Source organism: Stegastes partitus, unplaced genomic scaffold (genome assembly GCF_000690725.1).
Source record: "Stegastes partitus isolate 25-593 unplaced genomic scaffold, Stegastes_partitus-1.0.2 Scaffold1449, whole genome shotgun sequence".
In the NCBI taxonomy this organism is placed as follows: domain Eukaryota; kingdom Metazoa; phylum Chordata; class Actinopteri; family Pomacentridae; genus Stegastes; species Stegastes partitus.
In genome coordinates this window covers 63457-90235 of record NW_007579180.1, presented here as the reverse complement: position 1 = coordinate 90235, position 26779 = coordinate 63457, and the positions used below count along the sequence as shown (strand labels likewise).

General features: G+C 39.2%; 1 protein-coding gene across 4 annotated transcripts in view; it reads right to left on the bottom strand.

Moving 5' to 3' along the window:
• The window catches only part of ldb2a (LIM domain binding 2a), a 98217-nt gene that overhangs the window by 48287 nt on the left and 23151 nt on the right, over positions 1-26779 (bottom strand). For all 4 annotated transcript variants that reach the window (XM_008299678.1, XM_008299679.1, XM_008299680.1 and 1 more), the window contains exon 2: positions 24223-24325. In XM_008299678.1, the coding sequence (XP_008297900.1) occupies positions 24223-24325 (103 nt within the window). The remainder of the gene's footprint in view (positions 1-24222; positions 24326-26779) is intronic.

Here is a 26779-nt window from a genome sequence, read left to right as displayed (position 1 = left end):
ATCATTAAGATGCCGCTGCATTTGAGATGGAGGAAACCACTGTTCACGTAGTTCAAAATTACATCTCAAAAAGGAAAGCTGCTGGGTGGCAAAGCAAGGAGCGGTCCTCGTTTAATACTGTGATGCTGACTTTTAGAGGTCCCCTGTTATCAAGGTTATTGTCACTCAAGCCATAGTACTCCAACATAGATAGGAGAATTATCATCATAGCAAAGCCTCAATGTAGAATATGAAAAGAAAAGAACATCAGTAACATGTTGTGTTGTCGCACTTCAGTGTTGACTTTCGTTTCAATTTCAAGATTGGCAACATTTTAACAATCAAAACACTGGAGCACAAAGGGTCAAAGCGTCATATGATGGAGAAATCGTTTAGTTAATGAAAACATACTCTCAAGCATATTTTATCATACTCCTCAATCATGCAATATGATGTTCCAGCATGTTCCAGAGTCCAAATTGTCAGTTACACATACTTGTGAAATGCCTGCATGTCTGTAATTATTGTTTGTATTCCATTACGCCTCCTCTGCATGTTATTTTGTCCCAATTAAAATCAAGACACATCTTTAAAGCCAAGCGCGAGAATCAGTCCAGTGAAAGTCGGCCATGATGCCAAATTGTGCTTGAAATTAGCCTAAAAAAATCTGAATGCAGCAGGGAAATTGTTTGAAGTTGGTTAACTGTTTGTTCAATCGCAGCGCTAATATCAGTTTGATAAAAGTATGTACAGTGCTGTATTAACTTTGATTTAACAAAGCCCAGAGTTGATACTGTCCTGTGTACATTTTATGCTGTTTGTTTTTCAAGTTTATTGTTATTTATTACAAAGTTCACATCCACATCTGGTCTGGGCATGTGCACGAAGTCAGTGTTGATGACATTTTTAACCAAGATCATGATTTTACCCAAGTAGGTTGTATCTAAAGAGCAGCATAAAACAGTTCATCATATTAAAAATTGAACTAAAAGCACTGCTGTAGAATAACTGGCAGATACAACATGTGATAATTTGAATGGTTTTCATTTATGTCAATAAATAAACATAAATAATAAAATAATAATAATGGCAAAGCGTATTTACTGAAACCCAGCAATACATAAAACCAACTGTTAGCAGTCAGAGCTCCATGTTGACTGACAGGCTTTCGCATATTGAATTGCTGATTAAATAAATCTTTATTTTGACTTTCTTAGCTAAAAAAAAAAACAATCTATCCATGTGTCTTAAGCACCTAGAAATGACATACAGCTGGAACAAGGGGCCCCAGTCTTTTCTCCCTTGTCTTATAGCAACTAACGAGCTGAGGGCTGAGTGCATCTCTGGAAAGAACTGAAAAATCACACAGTAGAAGTGTTCTCTGTGCAGCTAACATTGTTGAAAATGTCACATACGTTATTATGTAACTTGAACGCTGCTGCTGCCAAAAATGGAAAACATCTTAGAAATTGGTTGTATCATGATTTGATTTGTTAAGCGTAGATGATAAAACATTATGGCAAAACACTGATAACATGTTATGACACAAATTTCAGTCATTTAAGAAAAGCAATTTAAGAAAAATCCTTATGTAGTTTAATAATATATTAATACTGTACATTATTATATATTAATCAGATCTTATATTACATTATCCAAGTGTTTTTAGAAGATGGAGCCCCGAGAAGCAGCTTCACCACCAGCCGAATCCTGCTGGTAATTCACAGTGGATGAGAATCAAGATACTCTATGTCTTTGTCTCGTTTTCTCAACATCTGCAGACCATTTTCGGCTGAATGGACCTCTATCATTTCGACTTTACCAGCTGAAATCTGGGAGGGAGAGGAAGAAGGAGATAAGGACGAAAGTGTAACAAGGGAGACAGAAAAACAGCAAAGCAGAAAGACAGAAAGAGAGAGAGAGACACATCTCCAGTCACCCTCATCCAACCTCACGCCACGCGTGGATGGTGACTGTTTGGGCAGTGAGGGAAGCAGGAGGGAAAGAGAAGATGGGGGAGGGGTACGGCAGAGTCGGAAGTGTTGGGGATGGAGGGGAGCAAGTCCCCTCGAGGCCACCCCTCATCCCCTCTTCACCTCCATCCATAATTCAACAGGGTCCAACCCCCCCCCCAGCCGCACCGACCCCCGGGGCGCATCTCCGCAGGGAGGACACAACACGCAGAGGAGGCAGAGACAAAGACACCCCCCCACCACCACCACCACCACCACCACACAAAACACTGCACACGCTGCAAATAGTTGGACAAAGTGCAAAACTGAAAAAATGCCTCCACTCACTGGTGAGACCCATCATTTCTCCCATAAGTTAAGTCAAACTCCAGTCACGCATACTCTGACTCACGCTGCCTTATGTTGGGTCCTCAACCAGACAGCACACACTTCAAACTGGATCCTCATAGTGTGAATTAACAGCTCTCTCTCTCTCTCTCTCTCTCTCTCTCTCACACACACACACACACACACACCTTGTGTGACTCAGACTCCCGGTGAGTCTGAATCAATGGTAATGAGCGTCGCTTTGCGCTGTTTGGCCTCTGATAATCGAGCGCTGATCTAAAAGAGGCAGCGGTACCTGCTAAGCTCTCAGCGGCTCACCTCGGGGAACGGGTTAGGGTCGCAGGGGTGGGAGATTCCTCAAAGTTACAGAGAGGATGAAGTTGTTTTTGTCTCCCAGTTTAGCATGTGGTGGATTTTCTGCAAAATATTCTCAGCTATTTCCAGGTGACACGCATGGTAGCAGGATGCAAGTCTGAGTAGAAATCTGTATACTGCTGAGGAGTAGATGCTGACGTGATGGAAACATTCACAAAATAATCTTGACCCCATTTTAAAATATTCTAATCAAGTGCCACTGGTTTTGTACATTTCAAAAAGGGTGCTTATTCATTTTCGACAGTAAACTCGTTTGGGGGAAATGTAACGTTGCACGGGTTACATTTTTTATCAACACACTGAGAAAGCATCAATCTTAAATAAATGGAAATGCACATGTTTTGCATTGGGTTTTCCTTTGATACCTACATGTAACAGTTTAAACATGGTTGAGACCCACTTTAGACCATTAAATCACTAGGATATTTATTGGCAAGGGAAAGATCACAGTCAACATTGACCTGCAGCAAGATACGGGACATAACCCTGGGGCACTCAAGTCAAAGTTAAGCTCTTAGTATGTCTGTCTAGTTTCTCTATCATCCTCCCTGTGAGGATTCATTAAGCCAGCAGGAGTCACAAAATAAATCTGAAAGGTCAAATGATGATAAAAGGGATACAAACATGAAAACTAAGTCATGTTTATTTATCTGATCTCTCCCATTTATATTTTAAAATCACCTTCTTAGGCCCTTTAATTATTCTTCAAATTAAACAATCTGAGAAGAAGAATGACTTCCTCGACTGAAGATGACGGTCAAAAGTAGCTACCATCTCACTGTAGAGCGTCACAAATGAAAAACTTCACAACACTTACTGCAAGTTGCAAACTAGTCATGGACTGCATTCGTATAATTGGTTTAATCCAAACTACATGAAGGATTATTAAAAAGTGATGATACTGTTTATGGTGCATGTGCATGGAACTCATCACTGTCACATGCAAACAACATATGCGAGCAGGAACTGTCACAAATCAGGAGAACGTGTCACACTGTGCTATTAACATCAGATACTGTGTTGCACAGGTTTTTGGTGGAAGGACAGTTAAGATTTCAACATACGAACGCAGTGAAGAACACATCACGCTCTGTGTGAGCAGCCAGGATGATCCAACATTTATGTGGAGGATTATCACTGGTGATGAGAGGTGGGTCGGCGGCTACCACCAGGAGAAGAAACAGCAGTATTCGCAGCAGAATGAACAAAATCAAACAAGGTGCACGGCACATTCGTGTGGTTGTGCATCCAAAATTGGTCCCCCCGGGTCAGACTGTCAGTGCAGGGTTCTACTGTAATGCCCTGAGGTGTCTGAGAGAGAACATTTAGCACCAACAGCCTGAGCTGTGGTGTGATGGAATGTGAATGCTCCAGTGCACTGTGCACCCGGTCATTTAGGTTGAAGCGTCACCATTTCGCCAGAGTTTGGGAGATTCACCACTCGTTGCAGATGGTGTTTGACGTTTAAGGGGACTTCCATGAGCGTTACGAACACTGCAGAAGCACCGGGAACGCCGTATTGCTGCAACAGGAAACTATCTTGAGATGACATTCAAATTTAAATAAGATATGGTTATTGTTTTTATAGGCACAGTCTCTGAACTTTTTGTCGATCCCTCATACACAGTTCACCTTCCATTCAGCAACTTGATGTTCATCTTCCCTCTGAAGCACATCTGAACACGGTGATAGGAGGAAATGGGGATCGAACCACAAACACTCACTCTTCCTGCTGATTCGCAGCCAAAACGGTCAGCTGCACGGGAGTTAAATTCATTGTTACAGCGTCTTTAGTTAGAATACAGCACGAAATACGCACTAAAATACACCTTAGAGTTGGTAACACAAGGAAATATACTGGAATTTTGGTGCCATTTATTTTCAAAAAGATGCACACAAAAGATGAAAAAGTCCTTTTTCATATCATTTTGACTTTGTGAATTCCTTCTCTTATTTGGGAAGCTGTTACACATATTGCCTGTGTGTGTGTGTGTGTGTGTGTGTGTGTGTGTGTATGTATGCCTGTGCACGTGAGTGTTTGTGTGTGTGTGTGTGTGTGTGGAAAGAAAGGTTATTGAGGGATGAAAAAGCGCCACATAAACATTTAATACCTTAAGTAAAGCGGTGCAGGCCCTTTCATAGACTATGGAGACTGATGGGTCTCCACCACACTGTATTATATATAAATATGGATTTCTCCATGTGTCAATAACTCTGCACTGGGAACGTGCACATGCCCAACTCTGTGTGTGTGTGTGTATTTGTGACGTGTGTGTGTTTTTGTACATATGCCAACTTTTTTTCCGCTGCCTCTTTGAATTTGAGATTAGATGTGCCCTCTGCCTGTGACTGTCTATGTGACTGTGCGTTCGGTGTGTATTTGCAGTCTTGAAGATACATACGTGTGTGTGTGTGCTTGTTTGTGTGTTGTGTATCAGCATGAGCTCACTTTTGCTTTCATATGCGTGATGCGAGTGTTTGTGTGCCCATTGAGTGTGTGTATGTGTAGTATAGTTTTCCAGGTGGAATTCTTCCCATGTGCAGATGAAAATTCTATCCATTATTGATAAAACTTCTTTTCTTCCTCCCTCTGAACTCATCTTGTTGACCTTTCTGGAATGTTCTACTGTTAAAAGCTCATGTTGTTATTCACTCGTCATTTTTTCATGAACTGCTTGCTTGTCATCATGACTTGAAGCAAACATTCACAAATTCCTTCTTAGCGAAACAAATCCCAGAAGTGTGCGGGAAGAGACCTCATGGGAAACTTTCCCAGGACACTTTAAACGTCATTTCATGTATATTTCACACGTTACAAAATGTAGCTTTACAGTGATTTGGTAGCTAAATGCAAGTAAGTGACAGCTAACACTGCAATCTTCTAATTCAGAAGACACTGAAGTACCGTTTTTATTTGTTTTTGCAGGGAACATAATTCTAGTTTTCCACTAAAAAAGTGCTTGTGTAGCAGAAATGTGATTCTTCATGTCAAAATGTATGATTTCTTTGTACAAAATATTGTTTAACATAATAACCTTTTAGATTTAATAATCACTGTAAATTTGCTCCAAATCTACATATCAAACCAAATCAAAATTTCACTAATCGCATTTTAACAATTTGCATTTATAATCCAAATGATTTGCAACCCACATAGAGTCACACATTAAACACATAATAATAGACACTCACTATATATAGTCCAACTTAACAGGTAAAAAAGAGGAGGTGAGACGATAGACACTATGTTTGAGACCAGCTAGACACAGAGTAGGAAAAAACAATGAAAGGACGAGGTAAAGAAAAAGGATGTGGATGGAGAGAGGAAGAAAAAAAGACATGAGGATAGAAAATGTGGAAGAATCAAGTAATGAATGAGTGGGGAGGAAGCGAGAGGAGGGGGGTAAAAGATAAAAATGCAAAGTGGACGAAGAGCAAGAAGAAAAAGAGACAGGATACAGAAGATAACGCAGCAGACGAACTGAGAGAGGAAAAGATGGAGAAAGTGCAACGAAGAACGAGGGAGAGAGGAGGATGGAAGCAGAGGACGGCTGTTTGGGACATCTATTGTTTCTCAAACTGGAAGGGGAAGCTGGTTTTGTTTTGCTCCGGGGCACACAGAGTGTTGAGAAACAGGAAGCCAGGGGACCTGCCCATCCTCACGGACAGCTGGTGCCCTTCGATAGCTGTTCCCCTCTTCCTGTTAGCTACATACAATGGTTCCCACCCTGATCCAAGCCACCTGGAAACCAAGTGACCACTCTCTACATTGCATGTACACAGGCACTGAAACAGCATCACCGATCCGCTAAAAACACGAGATGTTACTGTGCTGCAGAATTGGACGTCTGTCACGAGCGATGTAAATGGTATATAGAAAATGATGATAATAATAATAATAAAGTAGATTTATCAAGGACAATGCTTCCCAGTTCTATCTTTCAGCCCTTTTCTGCAAGTCACCAGCACTACTTTCTTGGAGAGAAAGAGAGAATTCATAGAGTCGCTGCTGCATAGCTGCTCTCTGAGCTTGTGTAATAACATAAACAATAACACGGACAAAGTCAATGAAAGGCCGATGGTAGCTAGAATGCACGTCTTCAAATTTACGTTGAAAAGCTAAGCTCGAGAACAAAGAAATATTAGTACATTCACATTGCACAAGTTTAATGTAATGTCACATTCCGTATATAACAAAAAAGGAGAGCAAAGACATTGCACACCTTCCCAGGGAAATGTACAAAAAAAACAAAACGTAACCCTCATGGATGAGTAATACATAGAGTTTAGGAGGGAAAGCATATTAACACCACATTACAATATAGCTACTCCCATAAACATATGCTAGAAACCCTTTTGGAACAAAACATTTTCCAGGAATTTCTCCTTATAGGTTAAACAACATCACACCACAACAATCAGAAAATCATGTTACACTTTCAAATGCAATCAGCTTTAGTTGTCACTCCTAACTTCCAACTTTCCCACCTTGGGAATGTGCTGCATTCACTGAACAGCTGGTTTAAGACATCCAGCTCCAGTTTTAGGAAATGATGTCTAACATTTATGGCTGATGATGACACTGTAAATAAACAAAACAAAACATGCCTAGTTGCATTTTCTGGTTGCATTGCTTAGTTTTTTGGTAAATTAGGAGCTAATTTGTTTGTACTTCCGAGATATGCACTAACTGTGAAAAAAAGCTTTATCCATTAGTCATGTATTGTTGAAAAAAGAAGTCCAGAACACTTAACAGGACATTTTTATGGTAAATTATGGGCCCTCCTGCCAGTGGCTAAACGTCACAGCTCACTGCTTCACTGTCATGCCCATAATCCCAATAAGGAAAGGTCCTCTCGGATATTATTGCTATAGAAACTAGGTCGGCTTCAAGTCCCTTTCAGACAAACTTACACAACGGATAAACTCAGTACATTGTTTTTTTGTGTGTGTTTTTTTAAATTACAGTATTCTGCTTATTTTAACACTTTATTCCACAAACATGCAAACAAACTCAGGTGCTACTTCCTTAAAACAGAGAAGTCTGTTCTTTTAATGTTTCATTTGTCCTTCAAGTCCTTTGTTGTTTGTAGATTGCTGTCAATAAACAAAATTGACTTAATGCAAGCTCACAAGAAAGTCGTAATGGCGCACAGTAATATTTTTAAGCAGAGTCCTATGTGTTGTTTTGTTAAAAAGATGAATTGCCGGTACCTCCTAATGTGCTTTACTTTCATGCCACAGGCTTACTGTGCAAGAGTAAGCGTCAATTATTTTAGATATTGGATATTGTTTTAGAATGAAAAGGCTACAATTCCCAGCAGAAGAACCACATTATGTCTTTAAAAGGCCCGTCTCTTTCTTGTCTGGTCAAACAGCACAACAAAAACCAATGCTCACATCTGCTGCTGTATATTTTCCTCAGACTTTCAGATAAAATGCACACTGTGCAAACACCCACGGATTCACACATGCTGCGTTAAACGAAATCAACAGAAATCAAAACTGGATTCACATCAGTTCACATCTATTCGCTCTAACATTGATTGGCGTTAGTGGAAAAGGTTAATTAAGAGAAGAGAATAAACAGGTTAGAGAGTTTAATTCCTGTATCATTCTTCTCTTTGTCACGTTCTCACGATGATTGATACCTCATTCTAATTAGTCAGTTTTGTTGAGGTAAGCTGGAGAAGTTAGGTTTGATCAGTGTGCTCTGACTCTAGGATGCGTTCAGAAACTCTGAATACGTAAACGGAAGTGACTCATTCAAAAAATTGACTTTTATAAAATGTTTCATACACTGTACAACAATTTAAACAATAAAATAAATAAAATTCTTGATGAGAAATGGGCTTAAAACATACAATGGAGGCAATTCTATAAAACTCAAATATATGTCGTTTGCGCTTGTGTTCACAGCTTGTACAATTTTTTTTTTCTTTTGCAAATGTAAAAGAAAAAGAAAAGAAGGAACAGAGAAAAAGACACACAACCCAAAGGGGAAATTCACATAACATGAACATATCTTTTTCTTCTTATCAAGCCAATATATTAATGGGATCTGATAAGGGGTTGTCAGAGACAAACAGACACGTAGAAACCGAGTGACTGTTTCTGATAATTGCTGGTGAGTTTACGATGTGCCAGCTTGATCCGCCACACTCAGAAATCACCACAACTCCGTGCGACGATGATGAATCCTTTTCAGCCTAAGAAAACTTGCCTCCATGCTGCAACGAACGTCCCTTTCACTTTTTGCTTGATAATGTGGAGTAGCCACCGCCATGTTCACCTCACTCAACTCTAACTCAGACTGGTGTCATCCGATCTGATTGGCTGCACAAACCACACACAGAAAGGAGGGGAGGCCAGTTGCCAGAGAAGGACCGATAACAGGCTTATCACCAGGTGGAAAATAAACAGAAATAGTAAAACTCTTTCTGCTGTGCCACTACCTAACAATCATCTAGCCCGAGTTAATGTCTTAATTGCCACCGTGCAGGCATTGCAGCTATTAGATTCTGAATTAATTCCCTTAATTAGAACTGCACGATATTGGGGGAGGGGGGTTTAAAAAAAATAAAACACAAGGCATTGCAATACTTTGTTTTTCTGCAATATTTATTGCAATATGAAAATACACAGGAAGTTTCACCACATCACTTGAATAACTCTATCAAGGAAGAATGGGTTGTTTTGTAAAGTCGTGCATCCACATCAAAAATAAAGGGCCATTTGGAAACCTTTCTCGTATGGTGTCCAAGGCATCCAAACTACTTTTTTGCTTTGGATGGCATTTAGATCTGGCTTTGCGGTCATACAGAGCTTCGTGGTGCTCATCTAAATGGTCAAACAAATTAGCTGTGTGCCTTATATGTTGGTAACAATTGCAAAACACTGCCTACCTGTTCAACAACATCCTTTCTGTAGCTACAATATTTCCATGCATTGTTTTTTTGCAGCCAAATCTTCCTTTTTAGTGTTTCTTTCCTGTTCCTCGCTGATTTTGCTGTGCACACATCGAGACTGCATGTTAACAAACTCTGTCTTAAAATTAAATTTGAAAAAATACGGTGTATATGAGAACTCTTACATTTTAGTAAATTGTATTCTATCAGACAGACTTCTCAGTCATGGAAAATGGGAAACTTGAGTTTTTGTATCGAGCAGCAAATTAAGTTGTGGTGTGATCACGTGTCAAATCACAACGTCGATGCTGAAACAATATATTCATATCCATTATTTCATAGGACTGAATTTGCGTGTTATATGAGAGTAAATGGCCAATTTAGGCAGAACTCTCGGTCACAAGAACTGCATGCAGGATTATTTTACTGGTATTGTTGAGCATGTGATGGGTGCCTATCAGGTGCCTACATGAACACTGAAACAGCCTCCTGTAATCTCTCCACATTAGTGGTGGCCAAAAGTGAAATAAATAAATACATAAATAAATGTATGTAGATCTATCTACACAGAGATTTTCGATTCGGCTTGATACAAATTGAATTTACAGCAACGAATATCCAAACAGACCACTCAGGAGCTTCAGGACTCATCAGATTCATTCATGTACCAGAGTCGGTGCTTGTTAACTCGCTAGCCTGTGGAGATTACTCCTGATCTCTACTGCCTGCTGACTCTGGAGAGACTGGTTGCTACAGTTTGGGTAAGTTACGCAACTTTTAGTGTCTGTTATTGCTAATACTTGTTTTGCATTTTGATTTAAACTTCTTGATTTTATAATTCATCGGCTATATGGACCTTACTCTGTTTTATTGGAGAAGATAATAAAGTTTATTGTTGCATTGTTTTACTTCTACTCAATATTGACATATCAGTGCATGTTTTAATTACATACTTGATTCATTTTGTGGTCCTGATCCACTGCATGAGGAAAAAGAACCCCCACCTAACATCCAATTACTGGACAGCAGTGTTCTAGTGTGGGTCTCGAAGTTTCCGAAAAGGAAAAAAGTCCAGAAGATCTTAACAGTGACCAGTATTACACAGGGATCTGTTAATGCCAGAACAGGAGCGATGACTACAAAAACAAAAACCTGTTTCACGGTTCACATGTGCACTTGACTATTGTTCGAAGACAGACTTCACTGAGCCTGTTCTTTAAAACATGCATGTAAATTCACTGTCCTCCAGTAAAAATTTCAATGACTGTTGAATTTCAATTGTCTTTCAGTTGACTTACACTGTCTAAAAAGCAAGATGGACTAATAAGCAGTGGCCCGTCAGTGGGTCGATCATTACTTATGATGTGCATTCAGAAATTGTTCACACACAAAAAACAGAAGAAGAAGAAGAAAAAAAAAGGAGTTGGAAATTCTATCGTAGGTCTGAAAGTGTTCAGAGAGGACAGAAAAAGGAAAAAAAGTGGCACTGCCAAATAAAATGTGTCTGAATATTTCGCTCACTGTGATCTTACATAGATTTATTGTTGCAGCGAGTCACACAAAGAATAATAATCTGATTTTAAAAACCTTAAAGCTACTTTAGGGAAAAGTTAAGGGGTTAATCACCTTTAATGTAAGTTATCTTGCTGGTTAAACTTCTGTCTTATACTTAATTTAAACAGACATAAAGGTTCATGTTACACATCAAGTTTTGCTTCATGGTATATATTTTCTGACTTTTTGAAATAAAATTTGAGACTATACGTAATGTTTTCTACTACTGGTTTATATTAGCTGTTGGCAATCCCCTGCAGGCTTGGAATATATTTATGCAGAACCAAATATTAAACATCATCATAATCATTATTATCCCTCTATGTCAGATCACAATACCAAAAGGTTTCAGCTCAGTTTGTCTTTTTGGCTCTCTGTTTAAAATACTCACTCTTGCTCTCAGTCAGACTATGTAGAGGTTGAAATAAGTGTCTGTTAAATTTAAATAAATGCTAAACTATAAACTACAATAACCACTGATGCTGTAACATCTGTAACATTCCAGCGTCTTGTTTGTGTCTGCTGCTATGCTAAATAATACAAACTATCAGAGGAAAGAGAGACATGATCCATTAATTTATTCACTTCTGTTTCATGTGGTTTCAGTCTTAGCTTACATGCTCTCAAGGTGGCTTTTTAAACAGTTGAGTAACACCAACAGCATTTCTTTACATTCTACAGAAATCTATATGAGCTGCGTGTGTCTTATTTTCCCTACGGGACGGGGCAGGCTGCCTTTCAGGAGAAGGCATTGTTGCAAGCGGGAGTGTTCAGAATCTCTGCAGGTGCAGGCAGGAGAGGGATCGTGGATCTGCGGGAGCGGGAGGTAATGGTCGGAAATCCTGCAGGAGCGGACGGAGCGTGGTTTCAAATAAAACAGAGTACCGCGCGGACCTCTAGGTCAAAACGTACTGACGGAGACAGACAAGGACGTTTTTGTGTTGCAGCTGAATAAAATGAGCACCTCATACTGTCACACATGCTCATCAAAAACCTGTGTGCTGTAAGCTTCACAAAGCTCGTATTTACAGCAGTTATTCAGAGACTGGCCATATCCAAGGCCAGAGCACTAAGTTGTATAACACAGGGTTAGAACCACAACTTAGATCTAAGCCAAGCAGTGGGAAAAAGCAATTAACTTATTTAATAGCGGCTTCATGAAGAGCAAGATGAACTCAACACCTTGCACGGCCCCAGTAATCAGCATCTCTAAACCACTTGCACGTGCACATACAAAAGCACTTTTTCGTTAAAGAAAGGCCAGGAATTATGACTTCACATACCTTGAGGATTAAATGACAAGAATTTGACGAGGAGAGAAGGAACATGGTAACAGCTTGCCAACTGACTGATTAGTTGATGGACAGAAAATAATCTACAACAATTTTGATCATCGCTTAATTATAATCGCTTAAGCTACTCGTCAAGTAAACACCCCAGGTCTGGTGCCTCAAATTTGAGTACGTGCCAGATCTCACTTACATATTACTGGCCACTGAATATTTGAGGAGATTGGGCTGTAGGTCAGAAATGAACAAGTAATCTGAAGTCATCATCTGAGTCTCTATGAGCATTTTCCCATTTTATATAATAAAAAACAATTCATTAATGAAAATATTTTCTGCAGCCTCAGGCTGAAGCTATTGTCAAGGACATAGGCTGCCTTACTTCACATGAGATGTTTGTTATTCAGACATAGCCAGCACTTACATTATTGGTAGTATTGCCTGCTCACATACATGAGAGAGATTTCTTCACCCTCGCTTTGCTTTCCTTGTGACTAACAGCTTGTTTTTCTTAGTCATTTGTTCCTCTTACTTTCTGCATCTCTCTCTTCATCACTCTCTTTTTTAATCCAGTTAAACACATATAAGCCAGTTTAGCACGATGTCAGCTCTCAGACATTTGAAAATACCAGCAGCATAGTTTACAATAGATGGCAGTATCGAACTATCCAGGAACAGAATAGACAGCAAAAATGTTGAGGCTATATATATATATATATATATGTATGTTTAAATCTATAATTTCTCTCCCTCTTCTCTTTCACTTTCTCTCTCTGTCTTTCTTTGTGGCCAATCCAGCACTGTGGTTCCCAGGCTCGGCTCGACTGTCAATCAGCAGCAGCCTACATCTCAGCGCTGCAGCTGAGCCAGGGCCGCATCATCCCGCCTGCCAATCACCGCTCTACACCTTCAATCCATCCTATCCATCTCTGTGTAAAGCAGATTCGCACACCGTCCACCCCCCCATCTCCCCTCCTCCTTTCAAAACAACTGCCACCACAGAAGCATTGAGATCCCTTTAACTCTCAAGCCAACACACACACACACACACACACACACACACACACACTCACTAAGACATGCACATGCACACGCAAACATTTGCTGCCGCTCAAACAGAGACAACACAACAACAAAAAGATACAGAGGCACAGATACAAGCTTGAACACACACACTAACAAAGGCAGGGGACAACGCTGGGCAATGAAACGATCTTGATAATTACCACGAAACAATCCCCATAAATAGTATTAAATGTATGCTGAGATAATCAATATGCGAAAAAATTTTTAAAAGAAGACAGTCAAAGTATTTTGGCCGTATCGCCCACCTCTGTCTGCAAACATCATTCTGATTATGTGCAGGGCCGAGACATAATGTGTTTAACACTGAGGAAGACTTGTAAACATCATAAAGACATGGTCTGGACTCAGACTGGCCATTAACATCATTATGTAATGATATACAAAGGCCACAGTGTGTATCAATAACGTTATGGTGCGAGCAGGAAATAAACTTCATCACTTAGCACTGCTGAAGACATATTTCTAATTTTTAATTCTGAACTGGGGACTTTTTGTATTATTATATGTTTTTGAATTCCCTTTTTTTTTTTTTTTTTTTAAATAATATAAAGTCAAAAGACTACATGTTGTGTGAAAGGGGTAATTTTTACTGATGAAACCGCAGAGAATTTTCATGCAACCCTGCAGCTCTATGCAGCTTTTACCCCCTTTCATTATTTTCATTTTACGGCACATTTACTATACGGTGCAGTCAATCCTGTTTCCAGCAAAGGCAGGCAGCCGTTCTCACCTAACAAGTCCTGATAAACACACTGTACGCTACCTGGCCAGCAGCAAACAGCAGAAAGGCGAAGTGAGCAAGGAGCTACACAGTGGAGCATTCAGCGACTAAATAGACAGATATTTTTCTCTCAGCAACTGGTGGAGACGAAAGTGGAGCTAAAAGAGGAATGAATGGTAATGATTCGATTATTTCTTCATCATTTTAGCCATGAGGCGGTGGACTGACTGGACGGATACAACCGGTGTAACAATCAGTGTGCTGAAGCTGAGCAGCTGTTTCCAGCAGCTGTACTAAGGTTAATACAGTAATAAAGTCATACTCATGATTTATTCAAAAATCTTTAAGACTGAGGACAACTGTGAGGAGCGTGTTAGTTATTATTAGTTATTAGTTAGATGTGTCAAACGGACTTGATTTGATTCAGATAACTTCATCCAATGAAACCTGGTGGTTGTGGAGCTTTTTACTTTGGCTTTTGTTCGGCCAATCATTGATTAGCAGCAGAATGGTGCAACAAAAGTTAAGTAATGTACCTAATAATTTAGTTTTTACTGTTTTTTTACTGCAACCATAAGCAATTTAAACTGGCTGCAGAAGACGATCCTTTGCATTTCATTCATGTTTAGGACTGATCAATTAACTGTTATTAACTATTGGTTAAGCGAACTGCCTAAAATTTACCATCTTTGTTTCAAGTTTTACATCTGCAGCTTGCAAATTCACATGATTAGGGTAAAACCATTCTTTCGTAAAGTGATTTACATAATTTAAGTAGTTAAATAAATCCAATTACGCACAAGGAGCTGAGTAAACCTGAGGTACTTTAACTAGTTTTCTAAACACATAACTGAAGTCCAAATTAAACTGTCACTTTAAATGTTACATCATTCATCTAAAAGCAGCCAAACGCTTTAACAAGTATACGGTGGATATTTGTCAACCACAGTGGCACTGAACAAAACTAAACTGCCCATTATGATCTTGCTGTTACACACAATTTGGTCTAAGAAAAGATGCAATCATTATCACACTTTCAAACTGGACGTAATGTGTTTATCGATTAAAAATGTACCGCTTTTAATTCATGGCACCCAGTGAGCTCCTTGTTAAGCTTACTTTACAGCAGAGGCAGTTTGGTTCATTCCTTCACACGTATTAAAACAGTTTCCCCGTGTTTTCTTCCTCCTCATTATGTCCTCATGCTTGCTTAAAGATTATTAGCTGTGGTCATTTTATCGCCGCAATTATTGCGTGCTGCAATGCAAGAATAACTAGATGAACTGTAAATGCGTTGTGAATCACTTTTGCAGTTTGCCCTGAACCAGCCCACTAAACATGCAGAGTTTTCCATCTCTTGTTTGAACTACTTCTAAAATGAGCCTTGCTCTTTGATTGCATCATGGAGTGCAGCTTTCATCAGATGCCTCATAGATTGCAGAGCCAGACAAGGTACTGGGGCGAATGTTAAGGCCATGGCAATTGAGAGTATAATTAGATAGAGTTTCTGAATATTCGGTGTACTGTAGAAAACAATAATTGGCCTGCACCGATGAAGAAATATTTTACACATATACCGGGGTACACAAAAAAACCAAAGCACCAAAACATTCTCGGGTCCAAAGATGCGATGTGATGCGAACAAGTACATATTAAAAATATTAACTTTTATCAAAGCAATATACTGTCATGGCAATTCAAGACTTTATTAAGTTTTATATCCAATGATGCTATAAAAACATAATGACATATCTGAGACTGCAAATTCTCACTGCTCACATTTAGTGCTCTTCAGATCTTTGCAAGAACAAGGCGAGGCAAGAAATAATGCAGTCTGTCTGGATAAGCTGCTTATGTCGTCTTCTGTCATGGTTATTGTTACTGATACATGTAGATTACAATTAGAAGCAACAGACGATCTGTTGAGGTTTGCTTTTCATTAGTGACACGGGGTGGGAAGTTAGTCAGGCGGCGGCCACATGTTCTGGCACTTAAAACTGTCAAATGTCTGCCGTTTTCACCAGGAAACAAACTGTCATTTGAAGGATTTCTAAGTCAGTCTCAGGGTGGCTAGTAGAAAAATAAAACTACGAGGTGGATTTGAGGATTGATTAGCCACAACAGTTGACTGAAATTAACCTGCACTTTATCTTGATGTTGCAACTGATTGTCGCTTTTTTATTATCAATTATTCTCTTGCGTATTCTGAAAAACGTCAGAAAATAGTTGAAACTGTCCATCACAGCTTCACAAAGCCCACATTGGCGTCTTTAAATTGCTTGCTTGAACTGCTGACAAACAGACCAATACCAAATGTATTGTGTTCACAGTAAAATACAATAATACAAAAAAATAAAAAAATCATCACATCTAAAAAACCTGAGACAACTAACAGTTTGAAGAAAAATAACAATGAATGAACAACAAAGAAAACACTGTCAGGGAGTAAAAATCTACCTGAGGTATATTAGTAGGCAAAATAATGTTAAGTGTCGAAATATCTGAATAACAAACACCAAATACGAAGTGCGGTTGTTTTCTGTCCTAATAAAGAATCAGTCTAAGATAGTTTGATGAATCCATTCATGCACGATGTGGAAACAACTGTAAAAAAAATGCCTCTCACAAGTTCCTTCAAGAGCCAAAGGTGATATTACACAAGAAATGCGGAAAATTTAGAGAGATTTGAGAAGCCATAAGGGAACATTTGGCCTAGCCTGTTAAATGGTATGCAATATTATGCCTAAACGTACAACTAATGATTATTTTTCTAATAATTCTGAAGATTAATTGTATAATTAATTAACAGTTATGCGATTGTATGTGTCTGTTAGGTTGCAATTTACAGCCTTAATGAGAATGAATGGATGGACAACACAAAAAAACAATGCCTCCATCCACAGTTCTTATTACAATTTCCCTGAACATGAGATGTAGCTTTCAAAGACCTTCTTGTGTCCTACCAGCAGTCCAAAACCCCAAACATGTTATGTTTACAAACCTATAAAAAAAAGAGAAGCCAGTTTCTTTTTTTTTTTCATTTTAAGCAGCAAAAAAGTGACGACATCTCAAAACAAATTCACACAAAAACAACTGAAGATTCATTTTCTATAGATTGACTACTTAAACCATAACTAACTGTTTCAAACCTAGCTCAAGGTCAGACCTGATTTCAGAATTCAGGACAAGACGATGGAAGACACAGAGACGGAGAGAGGGCTCGGGGAGCAGACCAAAGAATATCACTCGTCTTCAATTAACACACAAGCATTTCCAATATGAGCGATTTCCTCGGAGAAGCCGCAACGAACAGCAGCTGGAGACGAGTTACAAAACACCTAAACACAGGTCCTTGCAGTAAAAAATAAAAAATAAAAAAAAAAGGCACAAAAAAAAACAGATTAGGTAAATTAGCTTTTCTAATTTTTCCTCCGCTGAACGTTATGAAATTAGAGCACCTCAGAATGGAGAGAAATGATTGTTTCCTTGTAATTATCGTATAAGCTGTTGTATGACTCAAATAAATATCATTCAATTTCAACTAGGATTTGAGTTCTTACATTTATACCTCCATACATTACACAGAGAACGTCCCTGCAGAATAATAAATACATTCGGATTGTTTTAATGGAATAATAAATAAGCACTGTAATGAAAATAACATTCAATGTAACCGTATGTGCTTCATGAGCTTAAGCTGTTTAATAAAACCCAAATACAAAGACTTGCCCTTTTCATTTGCTTAGCATGTTTGATCTTGAAAGATACAAATATTCTGTCTTTACTGCGGAAATGCCATGAGAAAGTGATACCGTAGAGCTAATCTATTACACTAAATCAGCCTTAGGATTCCTCCATGCTGCTGAGGACTTACAAATCTATTGTTCTACTCAGTATATATGTCAGAAGAGATGTTGTTGTTCCACTGCAAAATGTTACAACCTTTTGTTTTACTGTACCTTTTGCAACATGTATGCACGGCCCCTCTAACCACTGCTAGCCATTTCCCACTTCCCACACCCTCCCGTCTCCGCTGGTCAGTGTTGTTCTGACCTGCGTGACAATAACTACATACTGTATATTCACGTTGCTCGCAGAGCTGCAAGCTGGAAGATTATTTTAGCGCAAGATCACAGGCGGTCACATTTACATTTTGTATGTTAGGCAGTTAGCCGATGCTCTTGTGCAGAGTGACTAACAATGAGCACAACAGCAGAATGAGCTTAAATTTCTGAACTGCCAACAGTGAAATCAAAAAGCACAGCATGAAGAATGTCAAAAACTTGCAGATAACAGACAGGACAGAAATTCCTGTGCCACAAGGATGATTCTGCAGAATAAGAAAGGTGAGGATTAGGGAGAGGGAGAGAAGATTTCTTGATTCACATGTTTAAATCAAGGAGCTGTCTAAAGATACCTGCTAACACTATATTTACATGCACTATTCTCCTCTGTGCGTTTCATCACTCACTAAATAATATATCATTTTGCATGTTTCTTCTCAACAGACAGTCAGTTAAGAATTACTTATAGTTTTAGCGTTAGAAGTCCAATTCAAAAGAAATCATTAGGAAAGTTATTTTTGATTCTGCTTATTTAGCGTAAGATCACAGGCGCTCACATTTACATTTTGTATGTTAGGCAGTTAGCCGATGCTGTTGCGCAAAGCGACTAACAATGAGCACAACAGCAGAACGAGCTTACATTTCTGAACTAAACTAATGTCCTTCATGCTAGTTTTCTGCAAACACCTATGGCTATACATCCACACCAACAGACATATATAAGTCAACCTCTGTGTGTCTTCCCATCTCCAAATGATGCGTCTTTAATAATCATGAAACTAGCCTTGTTCTCAGATAACCTGCTCAGTCGTTGCTGAGTTGCTTAATTAGCAGGTGAACAGCGCACGTTGTTTGACTGTCTCGAAACAATCATCTGAACTTGGCAAATGCTGATACACAATGCTTTACAAGGATGCAATTAAGACTGTGCTATTGTTACAGCAAAGAACCTGAAATGCACCAAAAAATATTTGAGACACTAGAAACGACACCACCGTCGCCACGGTGATGACTACTTTATCCAGCTTGGTGTTAGATAAAGTCTCATATAAATGTTCACATTGTGGGACAGTGGGACTCTTTACTTCTCTGACAGCGAGCACAACAGTCAGACTTTGAGTAACTCTGATGCTTACCGAGCACGTCACCGCTGACTAAAGTAACTCGACCACCCTTTTGGCAACACTTTCGTGGGGCTGCAGCACTGTGCTGCTACTTCTCTCGCCCACCAGACTTACTACACACAACAAAGCCTCTAGTCTGCGTCACCACCTTCCTTAAAGGGGATGTGCAGTCAGACTATGAGTGAGCTAACCTCACTTGTTAAAAACACAGTCATTTTATTAATGGCTGTAATTAGGTGTTTGATTACCTTGATAGACAGGGACGGGCAGTCGTAGAGGAAGAACTCAGATCCTTCACCTGAGTAAAGGTGCTAATACCAAACTGTAAAAGTATGTAAGTATAATCAGGAAAATGTACTGTAATATTAAAAGTAAAAGAAGTGTATGCAGAGAAAATATCTCTGCAGTTATACTACAATACTGTATATTAGGTCATTCGATTATTATCACCCATGCATTAGGTGATTTTCTGGTAACCTGTCTGCCCTTCACAGCATCAGATTTGGCAGAGTCAAGAGAATCGTTAAAACACAATAACCTACCTAAACATGACCGGCTATTAACCATAATTTGAGAAACACTAAGTTATCTAATAGAACATTTCTCACTGAAAACTTTTAAGTTTCCTTGAGCAAGACCTCAAGTCCTCTTACCTGCTGAATCACTACAAGTAGCTCAGAAGCTGTAACTAAAAAAAAAGACAGCACGAAGCAATGCACAAAATAGTTTACTGGGATATACGCACGACAAGGGGTGCTGCTATATGAGACGTCGTGCTGTTATATTCTATATCCAGTGTGTCGCTGGTAATACAAAGCCTGCTGTAAAGAGTCAACAACGCTGCTTTCAGATTCTTAGTTTTCTTTGGAGTCAGATCTGTTGCCTGGTACATGTGAGACTGGTGGATTTTTCCTGGATGATGTGTGTGTGTGTGTACGCGCGTGTGTGTGTATGTGCGCATGTGTGTAACTTAGCGCACCTGAATGTGAATCGAGGAAGGCTTGCAACTGACGGTGAGTCATCATCGCCATGGTGTTAAGCCTCCGGTTCCCGAGGGAACAGGGTTACCGTCTCTACACCACTGGGGATTTTTATTTTTACATTTGAAAAGCAAACCGGGGCCCGGCTAACAACAATCCTCCACTGCCTGTCTCCTCTGTCTCTCTCTCTCTCTCGCTCTCTCCTCCTCCTCCTCCTCCTCCTCCATGACTGAGCTGCATTACACACAAACACAGCACACACTGCACACACACACACACACACACTCACATCTGCTCATTTCAGAGCACCACGTTCTTATCTATGTCTGTGTGATATTCAATATGTTTCAGATATCAAAACACAAACCTATGCAGATGAGATGGAGGGGACAATATCACAAACTCAGTAACAGCCTCTGCTCTGTCATTTGCTCCCGAAAAACACACGCGAAAGCCAAAGTCGTGATGTTTCTTGAGTTCAAAGTGCACATACGCAACTGTCGAGAAACCCAAACCTCGGAAATTTGTGTAAAATATATTTTAAAAAATGAACAGGAGACTATGAGTCAATCTGTCTGGAAATTAGAGCACAACATTTTGCTCATTTGCTTCCGTTACGACAGAAGAGATGTTCGATACCACTCTCATGCCTCTCTGTGCATTAAGTGCAGCACTAGAGCCAGCAGCCAGTTAGTTCTGCTTAGCATAAAGACTGGAAGCAGAGAAAGCAGCTAGCCGGGCTCAGTGCAAAGTTGAAGAAGATACCTACTATTACTCTACGATTAATTAACACTCTGTATTTCCTGGTGAATCCATACAAACAAAAATGAATGAAAACAACAGTATGTAGTTCTTGCTGAAACTACAGCAGCTCTGCAATCACTAATTTTTTTTGTTCTTTATTAATGTCTACCCATTCATTTTCACTCATCAGAATCATCACTGTGTTTGCAAAGTCCCAGAAAATAGTGAAAAATGGCTCTTTTAACTACCCACACACCATCCAAGGTGACATATTAAACTGTTTTGTTTTGTCCAAAATCCAAACATATTCATTTTGCTGTCATGCGTGACACAAAAAAGCAACAAATCCTCATTTTTTAAAAGTTCAAAACGACAAATATTTGACACATTTTACTTTAAAAAAAAAACAGAAATGAATATTTGATTATAAATATAGGTGCAACACAGGTCAATTTGCTGTTGAGAAACTAATCTCTGCAGTTTAATGTGGAGCTGTTTCTACATCCTGGAAAAAAAAAAGGAAATTGACTTGAAAAGGAGAGCATCAGTTAAGCTGGTTATCTCCAAAGTTATGAAACGTTCCCACCAACATCTCTAAAGCTTAGTCGCCAATCATTTGTTGTTTTGCAGGAACTTACGTGAGGCAGTTATGTCTTGATTAACAGCATGAACCAACCTAATGTTCCCATGAAGTGGCTGCTGTTCACCAACAAATACTCTCCTCCACCAAAACCACTAGGGCTAGACCTGAATAGCCGAACAGCCGACTATTCGTTTGCTGTGCTGGTATCAGGATAGCAATTTTGATCTCCGAATATCCCCCCCACACCACCCCACCGACACTGATGGCGGACACAGTAATGTGACCGCTGATGGCTCAAACACCCGCTCACTCCTGCCCCGTCAGACCGAATGCTTCACACTGAGCTAAGCTAACAGCCTCCTGGCTCCAGTTTCTTCCGGTATAGTTAAAGTCTTAGTTAAAAGCTGACTGATTTTGTTTACGGGACTAACATGTAATCAACCCAATAAGTAGCAAGATCCATAGTGCCAAAGGTATTTTTTCCTCACTGTTAATTCACCTTCCAAAGTTTCTCTTAAGGTTCTCCTTAACATTAACATTAAATATAGAAACAAGGGAGTCTTCTAGATAATCTGAGGATAATATGGGTTATGACCAACAGTTTTAATTGCAATACCCACTGTCTTCCAAGGCTACAGATGTACAAAAGAAGTCATTTAGAGGAGGGGAATGAAAGCTGTAGGAAACAACTGATTGGAACCTTTAAATGTTTCCCCATGTTTGTATGAAGTGCAAATCTTTGGGTTAAACTCCCTGTGAGAGCCACAATATTTTGTAATAGATGTATTAGAGATTTATGTTCATCCACTCCTTGAAGTGCACATACTGTCGGGGATCTGACACCATCTACATAGTAAATAACGCTCAACATGACTCCTTTAACGTCAAAACTCTGTTGGAAATAAAACGTTTCCACTACAGATATGTTATCAGGTTGCTTTTGCATTTTTCTAGGCAAAAAGTGCCACACTGTTATAAAGCAGCACCACAATGATCTTCTACAAAGGCAGATGTTTTGTGTCTCAGCACAGGTAGAACCAATAATCTCTGCCTATTTTCAATACTGTGGTGTATACTTACATGTTTATTTAAAAAGTGCAACCCACAATAGACGCCTGTGATGAAATTTTCAGAAAGAGGTTACCAGTAGTTACGTGTGATGTTGCACCAATGTTCGGCAATCACATGCACAGAAAAAGCTATTGTTAGAAGAGAGAGAGAGAGAGAGAGAGAGAGATACCAATTTTCTCACTGACAGAGCCTCAGTTGAGCAGAATGCAGAAATGGTTGACTCAGTGGCACACATCTTTACTGCAAAAGTCTCCTTCTCTTACTCAACAAGTTCACATATTTTTTTTCAGAGAGGTGTTATAAACGCATTTTGGGAAATGCAGGAAATCAATAACTTAACTGGGAGAAGACACAGCAGGTTAAAGCAAAGTGGGAAAACCGCAAAACGTCTTTTTTTTTTTTTTTTCATTTTAGCACAAAGTCAGGCTCAGAAATGATGAACAGACTGAGGTGTCTGAGTATCAGAAAGTGGGTGTTTTCAGTAAAACACAAAGGCCAGCTGTGCTTCACAAATACTCATAAACATGCCTTGACTCTGACTGAGACACCGACGTAAGTGGTCCAATGTTACCAACACGTTGAGAGTTTAAGCCCCTTTCAGGAAAAAAAAAAGGTCAATGGGTAAACTAAATGCATGACTGCAAGATAAAAAAAATTATAATTTAATGATTGACTTGCAAACATATTTTCATGGGTTGAGTTGACATAATAGTATTGGTGATTCCATCAACTTAATATTGTGTGTAATCTCAAATTCAAATTACTGCGTTAGTTAATTTGAAACTAAACTTAAGTTGAGGTAACTTAGTGAATTTGGTTCGATAACTAAATTCGAGTCCTATTCCCTACATACTAAAACTGGAGAGACATCATTTTTTAAATTTGCCAACTTACAAACTCGTGTTCATAATAATAGTGATTAAGTACACAACATGCCAGAATTCCTTTTAAATAATGTGGAAATACTAGATGGACACACATCATTTTTAAGAGTACTCAACTTAAAGAATGGTTCTTATGTTACCAATCATTAAGTAACTTGAAGAGGAAGGGCTACTTCCCAGAACTTAGTGTAGTTTGTTGGATGAAAATGATTTCATTAGTTGTCTGAACTTAAAAACCTTACATGACCTCTTTTTTTTTGTTAAGCCAATACATATTTTTCTAGAGTGCAGAAAGCAGTGAGTGAGTGAAAATCTGTATTTATGTCCAGTGCATCAGAGCACTGCACAACTTGAATAAAAGTGAAACAACTCCTGATGTTTGACTGAAATGTTGCAAACTTGATGCACACTTCATGAAATTCACCCAAAGAGTGATTAGTGTCACGTGCACTGGCTTCACACAAATAAGTAATAAACGATCTTAACAATAAAATTAGGATGTTTTTTTTTTTTTTTTGTGAAGGAATGAAACAAATGGGATGATTGCATTATCCTTTTCTTACTGTATCTCTTTGGTCCATCTTCGAGGCAGAAGGAGAGCGTGAGAGTGGCGTCCTCTTCGAAAAACTCTGTCGCGAAAGCATCCCACCACAAACTGTCACTTTCCTGTCCCAAAACAAACACAGACGAAGGTCATTAGGACGGCTAGCACTTCTTTTGTGAGCAACACTGTTAGTTCATCAGCATCTGATACCCCACATGAAGGTATTGTCATTTAAATGGACCACGGCTTGTTTCAGTTTGGTATGAAATTCTTCATTTCTCTCTTCTGCTATTTAATAACCTGGTGGATATCCTTTATCCAGGTTGTTCCTCTTCTGCTATTGCATTTTTTTTTTTTTTTTTTACATAAATACAACATTGATTTGTTCTGATAAGACAAAGATATTGTGGCCATGCTGGCTTTTCTATGAGACAAGATTAAAAAAAAAAAAAAGGAACATTGTTCTTTTAATATATAAAGTCAGCAGTATTACCTTTATTGTATTAAAATGAAAATGTAAATCTCAAATTTACTTAAAAGAAAACCAGCAACAATCAAGTATGAACAGTGAAAATGACAGCATGGACAGATGACAACAAATAAGTAAAATTAGGCAAAAAAATAACTAAAACACATTAAAACAACTATAAAATGCAGGTGGGCAAGGTGTTTTAAAAGAGGATGCTCTCCTCTGGCCTTTACGATTTGATGCATGTTGATGCAAAGCCACAGTCTGGCAACACACTTTACTTTACTTAAGCCTGGACTTTGGGAGAGCCCTGCCTGAGGCTTCTACAAGGTTAAAATACAAGCTGGGGTCCAACAGCTTTGTAATTCACTGCTCTTTCTACCTTTCACAGCATGTTCGGATCCTTTTAGCCTACACCTTTGCATGTGGTGTTTATTTCCTTTCATGTATCAATAAACAAATGGAAGTAGTTTGCTCAACCTGTAAAACATTTGCACAAAAGTAAAGGTGACAGCATTAAAGAGCAGAAACAACAGCAGTGGTCAAAGTAGTGTGAGCTCAGTAGTAGCAGTATCATCAGCCCTAGCAGCAATAATAAGTTATAGGAGGTGTAATAATAGCAGTAGTAGTCATAGAGGTGTTAACAATGGCAGCAGTAGGTTTGACACCAGTGCTCGTTGATGAGCGATCAAAGCAGTACAAGTCGTCTCACAGCTGGGACAGCAACTCTGAGGAAACATGATCATGTAAATCTTTTTGCCCTCCTCTAAAAGCTGTTTGCTCTCTTCCCCCTCTTCACAAAAACCCCTGATAATGTTCGCAGGACAACTCTCCCTTTCCTCCTACACCCCCCCCTCCACACTCCACCCACCGACGTTTAACTGATGCTAATTTCCTCTGACACGTTGTGACAGATCACCACGTTTCATTCTCCGCCGGGCTGAGGGATGGCAAGCACTTCCCAGATGTTGACAATTAGCGTTGTCACCATCGAGCAGTGTCAAGCCTACTAAGCGGTGACCGGAGCGCCCCGCAGGTCAACGTGTGTCGTACGCGTTGGGCCTGATGCAAAGAGGAAGGCATGCGGTGTGGAGAACCTGAACGCAACCCTCAGGCCCGGCGGGCAATCAATAGGTGATCATGAGTTAGTGGGGAGCTCCTCCGGATGGTGAGCCAATCAGCTGAACTGAGATCACACAGAGAAATAAATAAGACGGGGAAGTTAGAACAATTAGGAGGTATTTTGGAAAACTAACCCCTGTCCCTCATGAGAAGATCAAGTAAATTCAAGCTGGATTGTGTTTTTAATTTTCACCCACATCTAATAAAAAAATGTGCAACAAAATGTAACCTCTGTAAATTAAAGTATGCATAAATTTAACTGTTTAATTTAACTGGACCATCAACTCTGTTCAAATAAAAGCCTCTTCAACAGAAAATGCTGGAAACTGGAAAAAGATATGTACTTCTTTTCATACATCATGCTGTGACTGTCTTTTTAATTAATCATCTCATTACTGGATCCATAAAAGAGTGAAAAATAACAAGAAGCTCAAGATGACATCTTCAAATTCAGTGTAATCTAATCAGCATTCAAATGTATTATTGTAAGCTAAAAGCAACAAATATTTAGTCTTCATGAATTATTTGCAAAAAATAGTAAAAGTTTTCTAAAAACTACAGCAGTGCCATTGGATTAGCTGTGGCTGTTCAGTGTTTTGTGTTTCAGCACAATTTTTGCACCAAAGTACAGATACAAAATGTGTTGAAAGTTTTATTATAAACTGCCAGAAACTTTAGCATGAAAATGTTGACTTGTAATTATTTTTTCTCTTGTTTACACCCAAACAAAAAAATACATCACCGACTCTCGCTGTGGAAGCGTAAAACACACTGACACATGAATACCAGCCGAGATTTGCTGTGTGCATCCAGCATAGGTGGCACTACCAGCATCATATCTTCCCTTTAAAATAAAAACAATCTTTGCTGTGAAATCTTTAATTAAAAAGGGAAATTCGGTGGTCAAACACACACCAGTGACCAGCTGTCCACTTGGAATGAACTGCATGAGCCTCTGTGTGTGTGTGTGTGTGTGTGTGTGTGT